The 21320-nt window shown below is 45.4% G+C and overlaps 1 protein-coding gene across 1 annotated transcript in view; it reads left to right on the top strand.

The window, feature by feature from the left end:
- BCAM (basal cell adhesion molecule (Lutheran blood group)) overlaps nt 1–21320 on the top strand; it is a 66262-nt gene that overhangs the window by 16849 nt on the left and 28093 nt on the right. The window contains exons 2-3 of the mRNA XM_061597878.1: nt 19771–19898; nt 20021–20237. Coding sequence (XP_061453862.1) covers nt 19771–19898; nt 20021–20237 — 345 coding nt within the window. The remainder of the gene's footprint in view (nt 1–19770; nt 19899–20020; nt 20238–21320) is intronic.

Raw genomic sequence — 21320 nt, 5'->3', positions numbered from 1 at the left:
ACACCAGGGTTTGTTTGTTTATTTCTTATATCCCACCTTTCCTCCAAGGAGCTCAAGGTGGTATACATAGTTCTCCTCTCAACATTTTATCCTCACAACAACCCTGTGAGGTAAGTTAGGTGGAGAAGCAGTGACTGGCTCAGCGAGCTTCGTGGTTAAGTGGGGGATTCGAACCCTGATCCCCCAGGTCATAGTCCAGCACCCTAACCACGACTCCACACTGGCTCTCTAACTAGTTGGAATCATAGCTTTTTACAGACCTGTTATCAGGTTGGGAGCTAGGACTCCTGGGTTCTCTTATGTTGGGATAGGGGAGGGGTGCTTTGGGACTGCCATCCATCCATAATTTTTACAGGCTGTTCACACTTCAGGAGGTCTGTCTTCAAAAAGCACAAAGTGTGTTATAGATGGAGTTTGTCCCTGTTTTGCTTGCTTGTTTTGATGAAGGCCGCATTTTTGTTCAAGTGAATTTCAGTCTGTTTTGTCTTCAGTTACAAAATAAATGGGTTTGAGGTGGGGGGGATGACAAAACATCCTGTTTTGTTTTGCCCTCCTGATGGAAGGGATAGATGGAGAGTCTATAAAATGTGGCAGTCCTGATTGGAGCAGGCTAGCAGAGGTTGGAGGGATTTGGGGCTTACTGAGTAAGGAAAATGGGTACTAGAAGCCGGCTGGAAGTGTTTTGGGTTCATGGAGAGTCAGTGTGGCATAGTGATTAAAGCAGCTTCCCCGAACTGGGCGCCCTTCGGATGTTTTGGACTACAACTCCCATCAGGATGGGAAATGTAGTCCAAAAACAGCTGGAGGGCACCCAGTTGGGGAAAGCTGGGCTCAAAGATCATACTAGGAATGGCTCAAATCCATACTTGGCCATGAAACGTGCTTGGTTGGGCCAGTCTCTGTCAGCTAACCCACCTCACAGGGTTGTTGGGGTGGGGTGGCGGTGGTGGAAATTGGGGTGGGGTGGCGGTGGTGGAAACAGTGTACCCTGAGAGAAAAGTGGTATATCAGTGCAATATAAACATAGGCAAACATTTTACCACACATTTGACTAAGCGTTGGCAATTGTCATGTGGTAAAATTCTCCCTTACTGCTTGGTAGAAGGAAGCTTGTCTGTATGGACTCACACAAGGGTTGGCGTTGTAAATCCCTGACTCTTGTTTTCTCCTCTGCTCTGAGAGAAGAGACCCCTCCTCGATATTAATATAGGGGCAAGCATGGGTGTGGGCTGAGGGCCTTTAATCTGCCCTTATTGTGGTTGTGTCTGGCATAGGCTGTCTTCACAGCCTGGGAGCGTCCCCAGCGCCAGCTGTCACCGGTCTGTGTCCCCTCGGCGGGAATCCCACTAACGAGGCTAATCTGTCACTCCAGCATCCCTTTCCCGGCAGGGGTGGCCTGAGGGAGGACAGGACAACCTGAACCCAGACGGGGTGGGGGTGGAGGGCAGGAGATGGAGGGGCCGGGCTCAGATGGGCCAGCAGAGCAGCTTTTGCATGTATATCTGCAGTGGTCCACGGTCTGGTTAGGGGATAAACAGTTCCTGCAAATAACATTTTAAGCTACCCATTTTCGGGGGGGGGAGGGGTTGGGAGGGGAGGAAGATTCAGATGTATCAGATGTGAACTGGGATTTGACCAGAGTGGAGAAAGTTCCCTCAGAATGTATCTTAGAAACACATAAACAAAACCTTGAGTAAAATCCAGAAGTACTGTCAGAAGTAACTGACTATTTCAATTTGACTGTGAGGGAAAATAAATTCCCCCAAAAGTGGTTTGTTTGTTTTTAAAGCCATTTTTACCCCACTCTTCAGCCAAAAAGACTCCCAGAGTGGCTTACAAAATATTAATAAAAACCACAAACAAGACACTCCCTGCCCGCAGGCTTACAATCTAAAAGATACAACTGGGGGGAAAAAGGTATTGTCTGTGCCAGTCTTTCCCAAAACTGGTACCCTTCAGATGTTTTGCTGGCTAGGGGCTGATGGGAGTTGTAGTCCAAAACATCTGGAGGTCACCAGGTTGGGGAAAGGCTGGTCTCTGGTCGGCTTGGTAGTAGCTCTCCAGGGCCTCAGGAAAGAAAGGCCTTTGCTATACCTGTTACCTGATTCCTTTTGCCTTGAGATGCTGGAGGCCCAACCTGGGGCCTTTTGTATCCAGAGCAGGGGCTCCAACACAGCTATGGGGCAATCCCATGGTTGGGGCAGGCAGAGGCCCAGACTCTTAAAAAGACTTGGCAATGCTTTGCCCAACACTGGGAGAACTAGTCCAGAGATAATGTGCCCCTAAGTATATGCAGAGTATAGTTCCTTTGGCATGGCAACCACAGCCAGTCCCCTCTCGCCCAAGATTCAGCAGGGCAGGATCTCCAAAAGAAAGCCCTGGTGAATCTCATTTTGCAAAGTAGGCACAGCACAAAAGGCATTTCAAGGTTTTTTGTATGCCCACACACATGGCTGAGGAAGATTAACTGCACACTGTTAGTAGACACGTACACATGCTCATTCATTTATTTGCATAAAAACATGCGGTGAAAGGAGCAAAAACATTTTGCAGTCAGTCACAGACACACGCATTGGATTCTGTGAGTTGTTACTAGAAGGGCAGCCTAGAGTGATGCCCTGCTGTTCTGTCAAAGTGACACTTCTGCAAATGCTCATTTACAGGTACGAGAGGGAAGTTCTTCAAGGGACTGCCTTAAAACTAGTCTTTACTTCTAAACACAGGTGTATCTAAGTGGCAAAATCCTTGTGTGGTTCTGTCACTTGTGAATAGTGCACATACACATTCAAGAGGATAGGTTGAAGAACATAGGAAAGCCTGCTGGCTCAGGTCAAAGGCCCATCTAGTCCAGCATCCTGTTCTCACAGTGACCAGTCAGATGCCTGAAGCCCAGAAGCAGGAGAGAAGTGCAAGAGCACTTTCCCATCCTGCAGTTTCCAGCAACTGGTATTCAGAAGCGTGCTCCTTCTGGCCACGGAGAAAGAGCATAGCCAACAGGCTAGTAATCATTGATAATTATCTTCCATGAATTTCCTTTCCTTGCAATAAACATGGAAGCAGAGAGCCAGTCCTTTCCTAGTTTGCAGCTTTCATGCCGGGAAACCTGGCCAACTGAAAAACACATTCACAATTGTGGTAGCTGTGCTTATGCTTTGTCACTTGAACTTAGGTAGTTCTAAAAAGTAAAAAATGTGAATTTAGCTCTCATGATGAGTCAGAACATTGGTTCATCTGGCCCAGTGGCTTTTTCCTTTATGCATCTCAGTTATTTACTGTGTCAACCTGTTTCTTGAGTACTGCCTGTGTGAAGGCCAAGGACTGCTGTGGGTTGAAGAAGATTCTCTGCAAGTTAGAACATAAGAACATAAGAAGAGCCTGCTGGATCAGGCCAGTGGCCCATCTAGTCCAGCATCCTGTTCTCACAGTGGCCAACCAGGTGCCTGGGGGAAGCCCGCAAGCAGGACCCGAGTACAAGAACACTCTCCCCTCCTGAGGCTTCCGGCAACTGGTTTTCAGAAGCATGCTGCCTCTGACTAGGGTGGCAGAGCACAGCCATCACAGCTAGTAGCCATTGATAGCCCTGTCCTCCATGAATTTGTCTAATCTTCTTTTAAAGCCGTCCAAGCTGGTGGCCATTACTGCATCTTGTGGGAGCAAATTCCATAGTTTAACTATGCGCTGAGTAAAGAAGTACTTCCTTTTGTCTGTCCTGAATCTTCCAACATTCAGCTTCTTTGAATGTCCACGAGTTCTAGTATTATGAGAGAGGGAGAAGAACTTTTCTCTATCCACTTTCTCAATGCCATGCATAATTTTATACACTTCTATCATGTCTCCTCTGACCCGCCTTTTCTCTAAACTAAAAAGCCCCAAATGCTGCAACCTTTCCTCGTAAGGGAGTCGCTCCATCCCCTTGATCATTCTGGTTGCCCTCTTCTGAACCTTTTCCAACTCTATAATATCCTTTTTGAGATGAGGCGACCAGAACTGTACACAGTATTCCAAATGCGGCCGCACCATAGATTTATACAACAGCATTATGATATCGGCTGTTTTATTTTCAGTACCTTTCCTAATTATCGCTAGCATGGAATTTGCCTTTTTCACAGCTGCCGCACACTGGGTCGACATTTTCATCGTGCTGTCCACTACAACCCCGAGGTCTCTCTCCTGGTCGGTCACCGCCAGTTCAGACCCCATGAGCGTATATGTGAAATTAAGATTTTTTGCTCCAATATGCATAATTTTACACTTGTTTATATTGAATTGCATTTGCCATTTTTCTGCCCATTCACTCAGTTTGGAGAGATCTTTTTGGAGCTCTTCACAATCCCTTTTTGTTTTAACAACCCTGAACAATTTAGTGTCGTCAGCAAACTTGGCCACTTCACTGCTCACTCCTAATTCTAGGTCATTAATGAACAAGTTGAAAAGTACAGGTCCCAATACCGATCCTTGAGGGACTCCACTTTCTACAGCCCTCCATTGGGAGAACTGTCCATTTATTCCTACTCTCTGCTTTCTGCTTCTTAACCAATTTCTTATCCACAAGAGAACCTCTCCTCTTATTCCATGACTGCTAAGCTTCCTCAGAAGCCTTTGGTGAGGTACCTTGTCAAACGCTTTTTGAAAGTCTAAGTACACTATGTCCACTGGATCACCTCTATCTATATGCTTGTTGACACTCTCAAAGAATTCTAATAGGTTACTGAGACAGGACTTTCCCTTGCAGAAGCCATGCTGGCTCTGCTTCAGGAAGGCTTGTTCTTCTATGTGCTTAGTTAATCTAGCTTTAATAATACTTTCTACCAGTTTTCCAGGGACAGAAGTTAAGCTAACTGGCCTGTAATTTCCGGGATCCCCTCTGGATCCCTTTTTGAATATTGGCGTTACATTTGCCACTTTCCAGTCCTCTAGTTCTAGGTGTGCATGCTTGGTTCATACATGGCTCTAACTGCAGATCCATTGGGTCTTGCTATGGCTCTGTGTAAACTGAAAGTAGACCCCAGGCAGGAGTGGGCAGAAGGTAGAGCTGCATGTACACCATATATTTAAAGGACATGACTTTCCCCAAAGAATCCTGGGAACTGTAGTGTACTCTCAGACCTACAATTTACAGTACCCTTAACAAACTACAGTTCCCAGGATTCCTTGGGGGAAGTCATGTGCTTTAAATGTATGATATGTACACATTTCTGGAGACTTGCAGTAGATCCACAAGAGTTTTTAGTTGCTTTAACAACAGCAATAAGAAAAAAGCCTCTCCTCCCCACCCTCAGAAAGAAAGAAAGTAATTTAGCTGATGATGCCTTGAAGGAAACTGGGAGTTGTTGGTTTGTGTGTGAAATGACTATGAGCTTAATTCTGGTGTTGAAAACAAATTCTAGGCTGAGCATGTGCTCTTCCCTGGAATTTTAAGAGTGGTTCACCCCATCCCCACTCCCTGGTTACTATTTTGCACCTGGCTTCTGTTGGTGAATCTCAGGGTTCTGTTAACAAACAAGATTCTGCAAGCCTGAAGCTTGCTCACCCCTTTCCTAGGGCACACCCAAGACATACCTGCATTTCCCTATTGCAAAGGAAGATGGGTAGTGGTGGGGAAGATGCCTTCCAGAGAAGTTTGCCCACTGTTGCTGATCTTCACACTGAGGAATCCCTGATCCACAGGAGGTTCCCAAATAGTGTGAAAATCCACAAATTAGCCTGGTTCACCATGGTCTTGGGCAGAGTTCTTCCCCAGTCTAGCTACCCAGGATAAATCTCTCTCTCTCAGACTGGGGGTGTTGTAGGTTGAGCACAGGACTGTTTAAGCTCCATGAGCAATAGTTCCTCTCTGTTCTGCTTTGTGTCCCTGCTATACATGGTGAAGGGCCGTAGCTCAGTGGTAGAGCATCTGCTTTGCATTCAGAAGGTCCCAGGTTCAATCCCCAGCATCTCCAAGTAGGGCTGGGAATGTCCCCTGTCTGAAACCCTGGTGAACCTCTGCCAGTCAGTGTCAACAATACTGAACGAGATGGACCGATGTTCTGATTCCGTATAAGACAGCTTCCTAAATACATCCAAGGGAGAAGAATGGCCTGCTTGGGTTTAAATCCTGCTCCAGCCACAGACTCGCTGGGGATGGCCTTGACGTGGGTTCCAGCTGTACCTGGTTAAGAGGAGCAGTTTTGGGGTGTGCGGGGACTTTATTTCTGTCAGTAGAGTGCAGTGTAACCTCCTTCCTCAGTGCTTGCCTGAGTGCCAGGGAACTGAGTGGGAAGGAGTTCGCATTGCGAATATGCTCTGCCACCATGGAGAGACATCGCCAATTCATCCCAGTGGGCTCTGCTGCCTTGGGTACACTTGCTGTGTGTGATTCTTCTGGCACAGCTCCCCTCCCAGCACCGACGGGAGAGAAAGTGAGTCAGCAGCACACTTCTAAGACTGGCAGATCCCATTTATTTCTTTCATAAATGTCTATACCACCTTTGAAGAATAACATTCTCTCCATTGGGGAGCCCTTGAAAAGCTCTTCTCTTGGATGCACAGGGTGGAGGGTGGCCAGCCAGCCTGTGCTTGTCATCCTGAGCCTGCAAGGCCTCCAGGGAAACCTGCTCACAGGCCCGAACTGACAGGCCCAGCCTGACCAAGGAGCCTCTGGATGTGGGCCAGAGGTTCATATTTTTGGCCTTTCTCAGTCATGATGAAAACAGCTGGTTGCCCTTTCCAAATGTATATGTCAGTGGGACCCAGAAATAAATGAAATAAGCCACAGGCAAAGCATGCCTGCTTTTTAGGCCCCTGGAAGGAATATCTCAGGGAAGCAGTGGTCTGGTGGGGTGAGGGCAATAGCAGGGGTGGGGGCTGCCTCTTTGATTCCTGGTGTTGACCATTGTTGCAAGGAATGGGGTCACACAGGCTCTTTTTACTGCTGCATTTGTGGCTGGTTCCAGCAAGTTGGCAGCCTGCCTCCTGGTATAGTCTGCCAGTCACTGGGCCTGTTATTACCTCCTTGGCATTTGTCTCTCCCTCCCTCCCTCAGGAGACCTGACTTACACTCTGAATGCCATAGATGCAGGCAAACCCAACTTGGAGCAAAACCCATCCATTTTTAGGGTGTTGGGTTTTTTTTTTGTAGTGTTTATTAGTGTTTTTCCAAATATGTTATAGAAGAATGTCGAGCTTCACATCAGTATTAAACCCTAAGACATAGACAGGGGGAAGCAAAGTGAAAATATTGAAAGGAGGAAGGCAGGAAGAGACACAATTTCTTTTCTATCAGTTAACAAAGTCAAAACCAACATGCTACTGTCAGTTTATACAAAACCTGCTGAATGGTCTAAATTTTAAAAATGTCTATAACCAACACCGGTGAGAGAGAGACTATCAAATAATAATTTAAGATTTCTCTTTGCTTCTATTAAGAGTCATCAGTTTTTCACTACCTGGGTTTGTAATCATGCATATTCTGTGTTGCAGTCCAGCTTTGCCCCCTCGGCAGTAGACTGTTCAGCTTCGCCAGTCACATTGTGAGCTGGAGGTGACAGATAACCTGCCCATCTTATTTATACATAATTAACCTCATTTGCATACAATTTTGCATGTGCTTGGTGAAACTGAAACTACCGCTGGTGGACATATTGCAACATTTCCATGCCAGTCTTTTGTGTAATTTCCAGTCTGAGGCTAGAAGTGGACCGTTGTTTAGGTACTTGTGCTTGTTGCTTAAGTGTGTTTGCTTAACCTTCTCAGGCATGGAGCAGTTACATCCCTCTCCCCACTTTCTCATAAGCCTATGTCCCGCCCCAGTGAGAAAATAACCAATGTCAGAATACAGTTCTTTGCACATTTGTTTGTTTATTATTTGATTTATATCCCACCCTTCCTTCCAGCAGGAGCCACGTTGTGGCTATAAGCCTCCTTTTGCAAAGTCTTCTAGTCATATTCAATAGAGGCTGGGGTTCCTGTGCTGTAGTTGTGAGGAAAAGGGAATTTAAGGAAGTACAACATTTCTCATCCTGGTAAGACAAGCTATGGCTGCCAAAATTCCCTCAATTCCTAGGGACAGGAACATTGTCCTCCTTTCCATTGCCTCATCCCAGCTGACAGGAGGAGGGGGGAATGGGCTCTGATATGACACCACACTGCCAGTGGTTTGCACCAACCATAGTTTAGAACCCAAACCACAGTTGGAGCACCCAAATGTATAACAGCCAAACCATGGTATAGAGCTTCTGCTTATCTGTTTACATTTTCTCTTCACTCAACTTCATAAATGTCTCCATGGTGGTGCTGCCTTTGGAGGTAGAGTTTGTCAATTCAGGTGTTCCAATCCATAATTAACACACAGCATGGTATGCAAACCCATCTCCAACCATAGTTTTGGGTTCTGGTTTGTGGTCAGTTGTAAGTCATGATCACGCCAATTCAGACATTGCACCAAGCCATAGTTAAGTTAAAGGAACCACGGTTTGGAGCAGATACCTGAATTCAGCCAGAGCCACAAAGCCGCTGGCCCTAAGCGTTCAAAATCGCCTCTCAAAATCATTATATTGGGGTATGTAATACATTTGAGAGAGCCAGTGTGGTGTAGTGGTTAAGGTGTTGGACTACGACCTGGGGGACCAGGGTTTCAAATCCCCACACAGCCATGAAGCTCACTGGGTGACCTTGGGCCAGTCACTGCCTCTCAGCCTCAGAGGAAGCCAATGGTGAACCCCCTCTGAATACCACTTACCGTGAAAACCCTACTCATACGGTTGCCATAAGTTGGAATTGACTTGAAGGCAGTCTATTACCATTTCAATAAATTTGAACTCTTCTGAGTGTTGATAATAAGGTGTCATCTGGATTTGTGAGCTTTCCCTCTGCAGCTCAGAAGGCTGGAAACTGGGACATTTTGGAAGTCTTCCCATGCCTCCCAGGTCTACAACTTGAAAACCAAATTCGAAATTGAAATAAATCAATATAAAGTGGGCAAACATTTGTACTCTTAGTATGCCCCTGCATGAGGACTGGATCACAGGACTTGTCTGTTACAATCCTGATCTTGGGCACATTATTCAGCTCTGTGTATTGAAAAGAGGAATGCTCTGTTTTTCTGCACCAGGATGTCACTTGAACTGGGGCAATTGGCTGTTCACGAGCATGTTTTAACGTGCTGTAGGAAGGAGGATGCAAGGGCATGTTCATTTACCATTATGTTCTTGTTCTCTTTCAACAAAGCTTCTGTTTCTCCCAAAAGAGTTGGGTTTCTCAGTGTTCACAGAGTCTAAGATATGTATTTAAAAAACAAAAACAAAAGTACACACACAATTCTTTTTATGAGAACCATGTCTTAATGTCGTTTTGCTATGAGTCTCTCCTCCACCTCCTTATATCAGCATATGTAATTGCCTTATATACTGAGAGCAGACATTGGTACATCTAATCCAGTACTGTATGTGAGAGGTTCTCAAACTATGGTCAGGTGGTTTTGTACAAAGGTGTCAGAACAAACCAGGATACTTAGTCCCTCCCTTGATTTACTTTTTTCCGATGCTGAAGACTGAAGCCGCCTTGACCAGGACTGGATTACTGAGCAGGCTAATGAGGCCCAAGCCATGGGCCTGTGATTTTCATATTATGGCACTTGTGCATCCATTCAGGGTGCTGAGTTGTTAGGAGATCCCTCTCCCCCTCTCAGAGCTACAGCTCCCAGAGTTCAATGGGAAGAGGGACTGATTGCTAAACTATTGTGGGAACTATAGCTGTGTGAGGGGAAGAGGAGTATCCTCTCAGCACCCTTTATTTATTTATTTGATTTATACCTCCCAGGGCAGCAAACAAAAGCGCTAAAAACACATTAAAACATCATAAAAACAGACCTTAAAATACACCAAAACAAAACAACTTTAAAAACATTTTTTTAAAAAGCTTTAAAAACATCTTTTAAAAAGGGTTAAAAAACATATATTTTTTAAAAAAAACATATTAGAAAGCAATTCCAACACAGACGCAGACTGGGATAGGTCTCAACTTAAAAGGCTTGTTGAAAGAGGAAAGTCTTCAAAAGGTGCCAGAAAGATAACAGATATTTAAGGGGAGGGAATTCCACAAGGTAGGTGTCGCCACACTAAAGGTCTGTTTCCTATGTTGTGCAGAATGGACCTCCTGATAAGATGGTATCTGCAGGAGGCCCTCACCTGCAGAGCGCAGTGATCGGCTGGGTATAGAAGGGGTAAGACGGTCTTTCAGGTTTCCTGGTCCCAAGCTGTTAACAAACTACATTTCCCAGGATTCCATGCAGGAAGCCATGATTGTTTAAAGTAGTATGAGGCTGCTTTAAATGTACAGTGCAGACAGGGCTGAGAAGCAGTAGTAAAAAGAGAAGGATTAAGAGCAGGGATTTTTTTGTGACAGTACTGACTGACAAGGAGTACCGTCGCCTCTTTTTTTGCTGCCTATGCCAGCCATTTTGTGCTGGCACCCATGGTACTTTTTTCAAGGTATAAGTACCGGCACCTAATTTTTTACCAAAGAAGTGCTAGTTAAGAGTCATACGTAGGAAGGGTGTAGGTGGGAGGATATTTGGGAATGATTAGCCTTGCAGCTAAAATCTTTTTAAGTTACCAGCCCAGCTGCTTATGCATTTCTTTGCTACAGGATTGTTTGACTGTGCTGCTGGTCCTTCAGCACAAAGGCGTTCACATCTGAATAATGCCAGGAGCAAAAAGCTTTTGATTTGGCGTCACTGTTCCTGCTGTGCTCTTAATTTTAATTTTGTTTTCTCTTCCATCTCTGAGCTGCTGTGTTCTCACTTCCCATCCCCCCCCCCCACTAGGGTGGCAACATGTAAATAAATCCAAGGATTTCCTGAACTCTGAATAGTTGTTTAGAACAGGGGTGGGCAGAGTTCTGACTTGTTGGATCTACTTCACGTTTTACTATAACCCCAGGATCTACCAGTCAAGAGTTACATGCAAAAGACATACAGTCAAAATGAAAGAACAGTGCGTCTGAGTACATTCTAAAGCCTAGGGAATTGTTTTCAGTGCCTTTATTGAGCTAAGCTCACAATGAGGCAAAGATGCAAATCAAATGCAAAGATGTATCTCTGAATATTAAAGTCAGGATCATTCACACCATGGTATTCCCAATCTCTATGTATGGATGTGAAAGTTGGACAGTGAAAAAAGTGGATAAGAGAAAAACCAATGCATTTGAAATGTGGTGTTGGAGGAGAGCTTTGCAGATACCATGGACTGCGAAAAAGACAAATAATTGGGTGTTAGAACAAATTAAACCAGAACTATCATTGGAGCCAGTGGGATATGGTGGTTAAGAGTGTTGGACTACTACCTGGGAGACCAAAGTTTCAACCCCACACAGCCATGAAACTCACTGGGTGACCTTGGGCCAGTCACTGCCTCTCAGCCTCAGAGGAAGGCTTACCATGATCGACTTGAAGGCAGTCCATCATTAGAAGCTAAAATGATGAAACTGAGGTTATCATACTTTGGACATATAATGAGAAGACATGATTCACTAGAAAAGACCATAATGCTAGGAAAAACAGAAGGGAGTAGAAAAAGAGGAAGGCCAAACAAGAGATGGATTGATTCCATAAAGGAAGCCACAGACCTGAACTTACAAGATCTGAACAGGGTGGTTCATGACAGATGCTATTGGAGGTCGCTGAGGGTCATCATAAGTTGTAATCGACTTGAAGGCACATAACAACAACAACAACAAAACACAATGAGGGATGGACAGATCTGCCAGTTTTGGTTCTCTCCATTTCTCATTTTTCCAGTCTTAAATTCAGTCCCCCACATTTCTTCAGCAATATGTGATTTTTTTGTTTAAAGTCCTCATGAAAATTCTCCAGCATTTTGGTGCAAATTTCTCCTAATAAACATTTTTTTGCAGTTTTGATGAATGTACACATAAAGCATTTTTGCATGTTATTTTCACTCATATATTCATTTTTATGCACACTTTCCCCTAATATATGCATTTTTGTGAGCATTGTTTGGTTGGCAAACTGCAAGTTTTGAAGGATGACTATGTTTCAGTTCTCATATTGTTTCATAAAAGGCACATTTGATAGATTCGGCTTGAAATGTGAACTGAATCAAAATTCTCTACTCACAACCCTTTTGCACATAAGCCCCCTCCTGGTTAGCTTTTTGTTGTTGTTGTTATTAATTTACATAGAAAAAGCTTAATTTACATAGAAAAAGCCGCTTTGTGGTTGCCATTGTAAAATAACTAGAAGTCGGAAACCCTTCCAGATCTATTACAAATCACTCCGAGATTTACCAGTAAATCCCGATCCACCTTCTGCTGTGGTCTAGAAAAGTAATTTCAGCAGACATGGCGCCCACCCCCCAACTGTTGACAATTCTGGGTCCGTTTATTTAAAAATTCAGATTGGCTTTTGACAGCCAGAAATAGTTGAGGTGAGAGGTCATTGGCTTAGCTGTTGGGATGATGATGGTGATGATAATAAAAAAAATATTTATATCCCACCTTTCCTCCTAGGAGCTCAAAGGAGCATACAAACATAGTTCTCTCCCTCCTCATTTTATCCTCACAACAACCCTGTGAGGTAAACTAGGCTCATGGAGAGCGACTAGCCCAAGTTCATCCAGTGAGCTTTATGGCCGAGTGGGGATTTGAACCTGATCTCCCAGGTCCCAGTCTGACTCTCAAACCACTGCACCACACTGGCTTTCAATAATATATATTTTTGTCAATATTATATATTATACTATATACAATTATGATGAAATTTGCCTATGGTGATCTGAGCAGCAGCTTCATCCTAGAAGTCCCTGGGCTGTTTTAATTTTATCTGCTTTTAACTTGTCTCTTTTGGCTAACCTGCCTTTTTTTAACCTGTGAGGGGGATATATAACATTATATATTGCTGAGATCTGCCCTGGGCACATTGGGTTGTTAATAAGATAAATAAGCTCCACCTGCCCAGATTCCTTCAGCTACACAATTGCTTGCCTGGGCACCCTAATCAGCTCTCAGAAAGGTGGTAAAACATCCTCCATAATATCAGTGGGTATTTCCAAAATGGTCATGTTGTGTTCTGTGGTTGTCACATGCTTTGGATGCAGAAGGTCCCAGGATCAAACCCTGGCAATGGTGGCTGGTGGTGTCATAGCAGTGGGGCAGTGGAATCTGCTCCAGAGTTTAGTCCAAACTTTCAAGGAGCTATCCAAGGTACTTCACCCCTAGTGAGCAGGTCTTAATTTGAAAATCCTGCTTGACCCAGGGCAGCAAAAGAACGTTGTGTGTGTGTGGTATGTACCCCAAGGCCAAAGATGCCTCTGCCGCACCATTTTCAACTCTGGAAAGACTTCTGTCTTTCTTTAGCCATTGAATCTGGCCAACAGCCTTTAGATCTTGCTGGCCCTTCCTGCAACTAGGCCTTGCACCTGCCTGCCTGCTCTGCAGCCTGAATAAGTTTCTCCCTTCTCAGCAAGTCTCTTATGGGGGGGACCTTCTCATATTCCAGTCGCTATGTCTAACTTTGGGTACGCTTAAGGATTTGGCTTTTCCAGCAGGGACCTCCAGAATTTCCTAATCTGTCTTGGTTTGAGATGCTATGTGAAGAGGAACCTTCTGTCTGCGCATCAGTGTTTATGAATCAATGTCTTTGGGTTTCCCAGCGGGTTCCCTGGCGCTGAGCAGTTTCTGGGCACTCTGCCTTGCCAGAATCCTCCCTCCTTTCCCTTACCCAACTGGGAGATGAAAGCTGGCTCCCCCCTCCCCTCATTTGGAGGGGCTCATCCTGGAACAAAGCCCTCAGCGCCAGCCTGGAATCTCAAGCAGCTGCCGGCTTGCTTCGCTGTGGGCCTTTCATATCACCGATTTCTCCCTGCTTTCACATCCCCACCCACACAATACCAAAGAGCTGCTTTATTTCTCCTCTTCTCCCTCCTGCCCGCTGCCCTCCCCCCAGCACATTTTTTATTCAAGATTGCCTTAAGTGAGGCTAAAGGCATATAATAACTGTCTGACATTTGACAGGGGGAAAGGGGCATGCTTGCCCTGTTTGAATGGGAAATTACAGTATGCAGTGTAACAGAGAAAGCCACCTTGATATATGTATGTGTGTGTGGGGGGGGGTAGGGATGGAAGATCTGTCTATTTCAGTTCTCTCAGTTTCTCATTTTTTCAATGTTAAATTCAGTATTCCACATTTATGCAACGTTTTGTGAGGGTTTTTTTAAGTCCTCATCAAAATTCTCCAGCATTTTAGTACAGATTTCTCTTAATAAACACATTTTTGTTGGCAGTTTTGACAAATGTACACATTTTACAAGCCGTTTCTTGTCATAAAACACATTTTTGCATGTTATTTTTACCCATATATTCATTTTTATGCACACTTTCCTTAATATATGGATTTTTGTAAACATAGTTTGGTCGGCGACCTGCAGCACGAAAGTCAATTAAGTTTGAATTTTTAAGGATGGCTGTGTTTCCGTTCTCATACTGTTTCAGAAAGTGCAAATTTGAAATGCTATCTGAGCTGAAATTCGCACCCATTGTGTGTGTGTGTGTGTGTGTGTGTGTGTGTGTGTGTGTGTGTGTGTGTGTGTGTGTGTGTGTGTGTGTGTGTGTGTGTGTGTGTGTGTGTGTGTGTGTGTGTGTGTGTGTGTGTGTGTGTGTGTGTGTGTGTGTGTGTGTGTGTGTGTGTGTGTGTGTGTGTGTGTGTGTGTGTGTGTGTGTGTGTGTGTGTGTGTGTGTGTGTGTGTAATGGACTGTTCCCACTTCAAAGAATTTTAGAAACACTCACTTGAAATATTTTTCAAAAGTCTGCAAAAGCACACATGTGTTTGCCTTACAGGGGGCCAGTTTGGATGTGATGTTAAATTATAGCTTAGTGTTACATGTGTGAGCCAGGGGCTCAGGTACTACCCCCTCCCATCTCCTACTCTGGGGCAGCCATGATGAGGAGATGGGAAGAATGTGCGATGGTTCTGTGTTACATCTGAACTCCAGGGAAAGGTTGTTGCGTTATAGTTTAAACTATGGTTTGTTCAAACAACCCAGAATCAGAGGTTTATGAGCCTGTCTTGTTTTATAGTAAATTAAGCTCCCAAAATCTGGATGGAACAGTGAACTGTGTTGAGTTAAAAATGGAAGTGGATGCTTCCCACCTTCTCTTAATAGCTGCAGAAATCAGTCTTGCTACAGCTCATGCACATAACACTAAACTGTGATTAATAGTGTTTATGATGAAAATGGCCCATTGCTCAGTTCAAATGATTCCCTAAACCAAGGGTTCCCACGCTGTGGTCCAAACCATTAACTGGTCGATCAAGACCTTCAGCAATTTTCAAGTGGACCGTGGGGGGAAAAGTTTGGGGATCACTGTCCTAAACCATGGTTTGGAGAATTGGAAGTGAGCTATGGGTTTGCACACTCCCTCTCCCATCCTTGTGTGCAGCTTCCCTTTCCTGTTCCTTTTTTAGAGCTAACCATAGTTTGCTATGACATCTGAATCAGCAAACTGTGGTTAGGGCTTGCTCTCCATTATGCTGCTGTTTTTCCCCCTGTTGTTTGCAGTTAGATGGTGGCTGAGTGTGCAATTGCCAGATAGGCGACACACAAATTAAATATTATTGTTATTATTGTTATTATTGTTGTTGTTGTTGTTGTTATTATTATTATTATTATTATTATTATTATTGCAGGGCTGCTCATAAACTCTGTATAGGCTAGCAGGGCTGTTGGGCTCCATATGAAAGAAGAAAATACAATATATTTGGAAGGGTTATTAATATAATAAAAATAATATTTTGAGGGGTATTCATTGGTACCTGAATACAAACCTACACAGAGTGAGAAAATTGGGCAAACAATGATACTACACATTACCTAATTTATTCAAATAGTGAAACTCAAGAGTTTGCGGCAGCATACCTTTGGGACTTTAAACTTAGAGTTGGAGATTGTTGGTGGATATTGCAAAGGATGTGGCTTCTGAACCAGAAACATTAAGCGGCAAGTGAGTGCAGAATAAAAGGATAGTGTGTTCCATTTAAAGCCAAACTGCCCTGGGCCTTGCCTGCTTCCAAGTCACGGCAGCAGAGTGAGAGAACCAGCCGTAGATATTTTTAGAAAGGCTGAGGAAAGAGGAGCTGGGCACGAGAGCTACATTCTGCGGTCCTATTGCAGAGCTCACAAATCTGGAGGGTGAGTTTGCCTGTGGAAGCATGGCTCAAGAGCTGGGGGGAAACTGGCGATAAGAAAAACCTTTGTTGAGTTCCGTGAGGATAGTTTCAGCCAGTTCTGCTCTCTGGGCCCTGGGAACAGGAGAGAGTGCAAAGGGCTTTCTTGGACAGTGGTGGTGTCAGAGCAGGAGATGGAGGTTCTCACTCAGCTGAATGAGCAGGAAGGGCCCTCAAATGCAGCGGGGCTGCCTTAACACATTCTAAAGTAAGGGAAGCAGTACTGCAGTGTGCAGAAATGTGGCCCTCCAGACCTCTTGGTTTGGCTCTCGGAACTCTCCCAAGGCCACACCTATCACTAGCTCTGCTTCACATCTGGAGTGTTTTTGTTTGGCTGGAATGCGCCTTTGAACTCTGATCATGCTTCTTGCTTCCCTGGATGGCGGACAGAGAGGGTGTGTGAGTGTGTGCAGAAACGAGCCTACTGACTGTACAGATAATATTGACATTCATTGCTCTGCCCACGTTTGCCTCTGGCCCTGCCCACGGCTGGCATGTGGCCCTTGGAAGGTTGCCAAAAGGGAATGCAGCCCTCGGGATGCAAAAGGTTCCCCACCCCTGTTGTCGGACTATGGCTGCCATCAGCTGGCTGAGGCTAATGGAAGTTGCAGCCCAACAACATCTGGAGGGCGCCAAGGTGGCAAACGCTGCAGTGCGCATTATGCTGTAAAGCGCACCCCCACCCCTCTTTGGTAAAAGTGTTAAGTCCAGAGTCTAAAACGACTTAACTGAAACACTCTTCCTGAAGCATGGCAAGGAGACCGAAGCTGCCCATCTTCCCACTGGCAGCAGACAGCACAATGGGGGGGTGGGGAGAAGAATAGAGGGCTGAAGTGGCAGATAGAATGGGCTGTGCAACTTCATGTTGCAGGTGGAGGCTTATTTTTCTCCTACATGGAAGACTTGCTGACAGCACAGGACTTAGCACAGCTCTGAGTGGACTGGCTTGATGCTGTGTTGGTGTTTTGTTTTGTTTTTACTTACGGGGAGGGGTGTTGTTTACACGAGGGAGCATTCAAAACTGGCACCTTCTACATGCAGCCTGAAGTGGTATATTCCACTTGAGCTTCTCCTTTTGCTGGATGTATACACCAGGCAGAGCCAGGAATTGGCACCGTTGGGTACCTGCTAAGGCCCACACCCCCGGCAGGGGTCCCATTGCTGATTCTCAGAAGCCTCCTGACCCTGCTTCTCCTCCTTGCAGCTGATGCCTTTTGGACCTTTTCTCTCCAAGCGTGTGAGCAGTCACACTAGGAAAGAGGAGGACGAGGAACCTTCCCTCGCCTTGTCCTCCCCTCCTGGGCAAAGGGGTGGATTGGGCCCAGGGGTAGAGGGCAAGTAAATGGGGAGAGATGGACAAATCTGTCAATTCTGGTTTCTCTTTGTTTCTCCGTTTTCCAGTCTTAAATTCAGCTCCCCATATTTCTGCAGCAGTGTGTGATTTTGAAAATATAAAAATTCTCATGAAAATTCATCAGTGTCTTAGTACAAATTTCTCCTTAATATACACATTTTTGTACACAGTTTTTACAAATATGCACATTTTTGCAAGCAATCTCCCCTAATATATATGCATTTTTATGCACACTTTCCCCTCATGTATGCATTTTTGTACATGAGGTTTGGTTGGAGAACTGCATCACAAAATTTGGTGAAGTGTGAATTTCAAATGTTAATTGTGTTTAGGCTCATGTGTTGGTTCAAGAAGGGCAAATTAGTTTCTCATTAAAATGCAAACTCAAATTTCTCGCCCTTCCCATCAGAATGGGAAGTGGTGACACTGGCAAGGAGAGAGTCCGCTGAGGGCTTTTTGTATTAAGACCCATCACCTTCCCCTCCCCCCAATTCTACAACTGGCACTAGGACCAGGCCTCAGATCTGCAGCCAAAAATGTTGCATGAATCATAAGTCAGTGTGAAACAAGTTTCATACGGTTCAATTCAAAGTATTTAGAGATGAAAAATTAATTGCATTATTTTAGGAGGCTGCTTTTCTTCCCTTCAGGAAAGTTACTCATTGTGATAAAGATGAGCTGCCAATTTTAGTATATTTTTTCTTCTGTTGTGGGGGGAGGGGTACAATTTAAAAAACAGAGGAAGGGCAGGCTGCCACCAGAGCTCGGGAAAGCTGGTGTTACATCGTGGATAAGAACATGTGCTGTGAGCCAGGAAGGCCCAGGTTCATATTTCTTCTTGACTCTGAATTTATTAGATGGCGTTGGGCCAATAACTAATCTCCCATTCTTTTTCCTCACCGTCCAACTTGCAATAACTGTCTACCTTGCAGGATCTTCTCTTTGAGGATGACTAAGATGGAGCACTTTTAAAAACACTTTGCAAGAGCTGTATCAGTGCTAACTTCATTGTCCTTATCTATTATTAAAAGTGCCACCATTAGGATTTAAACCTTGGAATGAGCCAGTGGCCCTAATAAAAGTATGCTTTTATGACCGCGGCATCTGAAAACGTGCATTTTTGTATTGTAATTAAAAGCATCTTTGGGCAGTTAACATTTTCAGTAAATGGTGTCTATAACAAATGGGCTTGTTTTCTTCTGCCCGGCATTGCGGGGTGGTGATGCCTCTTAGGCCAAGGCTGGGAAATCTTTTTCAGCCTGAGGGCTGCATTCCGAGGGCCATGTGCCAGTGATGGGCAGGGCCAAAGTGGGCCAAGCAATTAATGTAAAGATTACCTGTGGGCAGGAGGCTAGCTTCTGCACGCACTCGCACACCCCTCTCTGTCCTCCCTCTGGGGGAGCAAGAGGCATGATCAGAGAGTTCAAGGACACACTTGGGATGTGACGCAGAGCCAGGGAGAGGTGTGGCCTGGGGAAAGTTCCGAGGGCCACACTGAGAAGCCCGGAGGGCCACATTTGACCCCTGGGCCTGAGATTCCCTATGCCTTCCTTAGGCTGCATTCACGTGGGAAAAAAGGGTACAGCACTGAGCACTTTGTAAAGATTACGCTGAAGAAACTGTTAACATCTGAAAAATGGAAATGGACTGCCTTCAAGTCGATCCCGACTTATGGCGACCCTAGAATAGGGCTTTCATGGTAAGCGGTATTCAGAGGGGGTTGACCATTGCCTTCCTCTGAGGCTGAGAGGCAGTGATTGGCCCAAGGTCACCCAGGGAGCTTCATGGCTGTGTGGGGATTCGAACCCTGGTCTCCCAGGTCATAGTCCAACACTCTAACCACTATGCTGCACTGGCTCTCTGTTAACATCTACACACCCCTTAAAATAGAGGCCAGCAGCTGGCAGTCCCTGAGCTTCATCTGGCCCCCTAAAGGAAGCCCAAAAGTTGTCAACTTACTCAAAAGTTGTCTTACTTCCTCCATGGGACATGGAGGAACCGGTGGCTGTGGTTATGGGGATTGTTGAGAGGCTCTCAGGCAGGCAGAAACTGAGCCTTGGGCCAATCTCTCCCTTTTGAGTAGCCTCCCTCTGGCAAAACTCACTGCTGGCCAGGGTCTTAAGATGTTTTCTGGGCTGTTCTGATGGGCCTTCATTCACCCATCCATTCTGTCTCCCTCCTCCCTTCCGCTTCCTCCAGAATGCCAGGCAGATGTGCAAGTGTTTGCCCCAGCTGTGATGGAGGTTCTGCTGGGCCACCAGGTGTCCATCCTGTGCGAGCACAAAGTGTCGGGGGGCGACGGCTCCCTCCTGGTGGAGTGGTTCATCGTGAGTATGTGGGGTTTGGGAAGGGGGGGCAAATAACGGTGGTTGATGTCACTGAAAGGCTTATTAGACATCTGTGGTAACCAATCCTTTCTCCTTGGCCAAACAAACCAACCAACCCCCAGACGGACAAGAATGGGGAGCAGCGGCGTGTGGCCTACAGCGACCAGGGTCAACAGGGGATGGACCGAGGCACAGAGTACACAGACCGTGCCTCCATGAACTCTAACCACAGTCTGGTCATCAAAGCGGCCGAGGTGGTTGATGAGAGAGTCTTCTCCTGTGGGGTGACAGCGGGCCCTGGAGGGAGTGGAACGGGAGTGACCCAACTCAAGGTGTACGGTGAGATTCTGTTTGTCGCTTCTCTCTTCATTTAGGCCATGAAACGCCACTCTTCCTCTGACACCTTCAAGGGCTTCCTTGGCCCCTTCCACGTCCAGCACAGTCTCCATATCCCCATATCCTGCCCTTTTAAAATGCTTTCCCAGCTTGCCTTGCCCCTTTTGCCTTTGTTTCCCCCCTCACATCCCAGACCTTCATTCTTCCAACTACACCACCCTCTGCCTACCCCAAAAGTCTCCTGGCTCACTTAAATGGTTCCACACTTGCTCTCCCTGTGTCTGAAACTCTCTGCTGGGCCAACTCTAGCACTGAGGTAGAGTGAGGTGAGCTGATATTGGGTGTCATGAAAAGGCAGCAAATGGTTAGCGGTTCAATTTTTTATGGCACCGTCTTCACTATACATTGAAAGCAGTATCAGACCACTTTAGACAGTCATGGCTTCCACCAAAGAATCTTGGGAAGTGTAGTTCGTTAAAGGCACTGAGAGTTGTTAGGAGCCACTTATTCACTTCACAGAGCTACAGTTCCCAGAGTTCCTTTGGGAGAAGGGTTGATTGTTAACCCACTCTGAAAATTATAGTTCTGTGAGGAGAATAGGGTCTCCTAACAGCCATCAGCGTCCTTAACAAACTACACTTCCCAGGATTCTTTGGGGGAAGCCATGACTGTTTAAAGTAGTATGATGTTTTAAATGTATAGTGCGGATGGGACTTTAGATTGCAAGCTCCTTGGAGACAGAGACCTCCGAGTCTTGCTCTTTTTGCTTATGTTAGTTGTTTAGAGCACCATATGTATTTAATAGGAATAAGAACAAAAATCTCAACAAGGCCAGATTGCTCCTAAGCAGTGCTTATTTTCATTCCCAGCACCTGAGTCCTTTTATGCAATTTTTATATTCTCATTCCCAACTTCTGAAAACCTTGCTCAGAGGAAGATGTAGGCCCTGAGATGTCCCAAGATATTTTTGTACCAAAGGCAGAAATTCCCTAATGGCGGTCAAATATTTCACGTGATCTCTATCTTTGACAGCTTATAGTACCCTCAGATCTGCAGCATGAGGCAGCCTTCCTTACCTTGCCTAAT

The sequence above is a fragment of the Rhineura floridana genome, chromosome 15, assembly GCF_030035675.1.
Source record: "Rhineura floridana isolate rRhiFlo1 chromosome 15, rRhiFlo1.hap2, whole genome shotgun sequence".
NCBI classification, from domain to species: domain Eukaryota; kingdom Metazoa; phylum Chordata; class Lepidosauria; order Squamata; family Rhineuridae; genus Rhineura; species Rhineura floridana.
The sequence above is the reverse complement of the archived record's forward strand: the minus strand, read 5'-3'. Positions and strand labels throughout refer to the sequence as shown.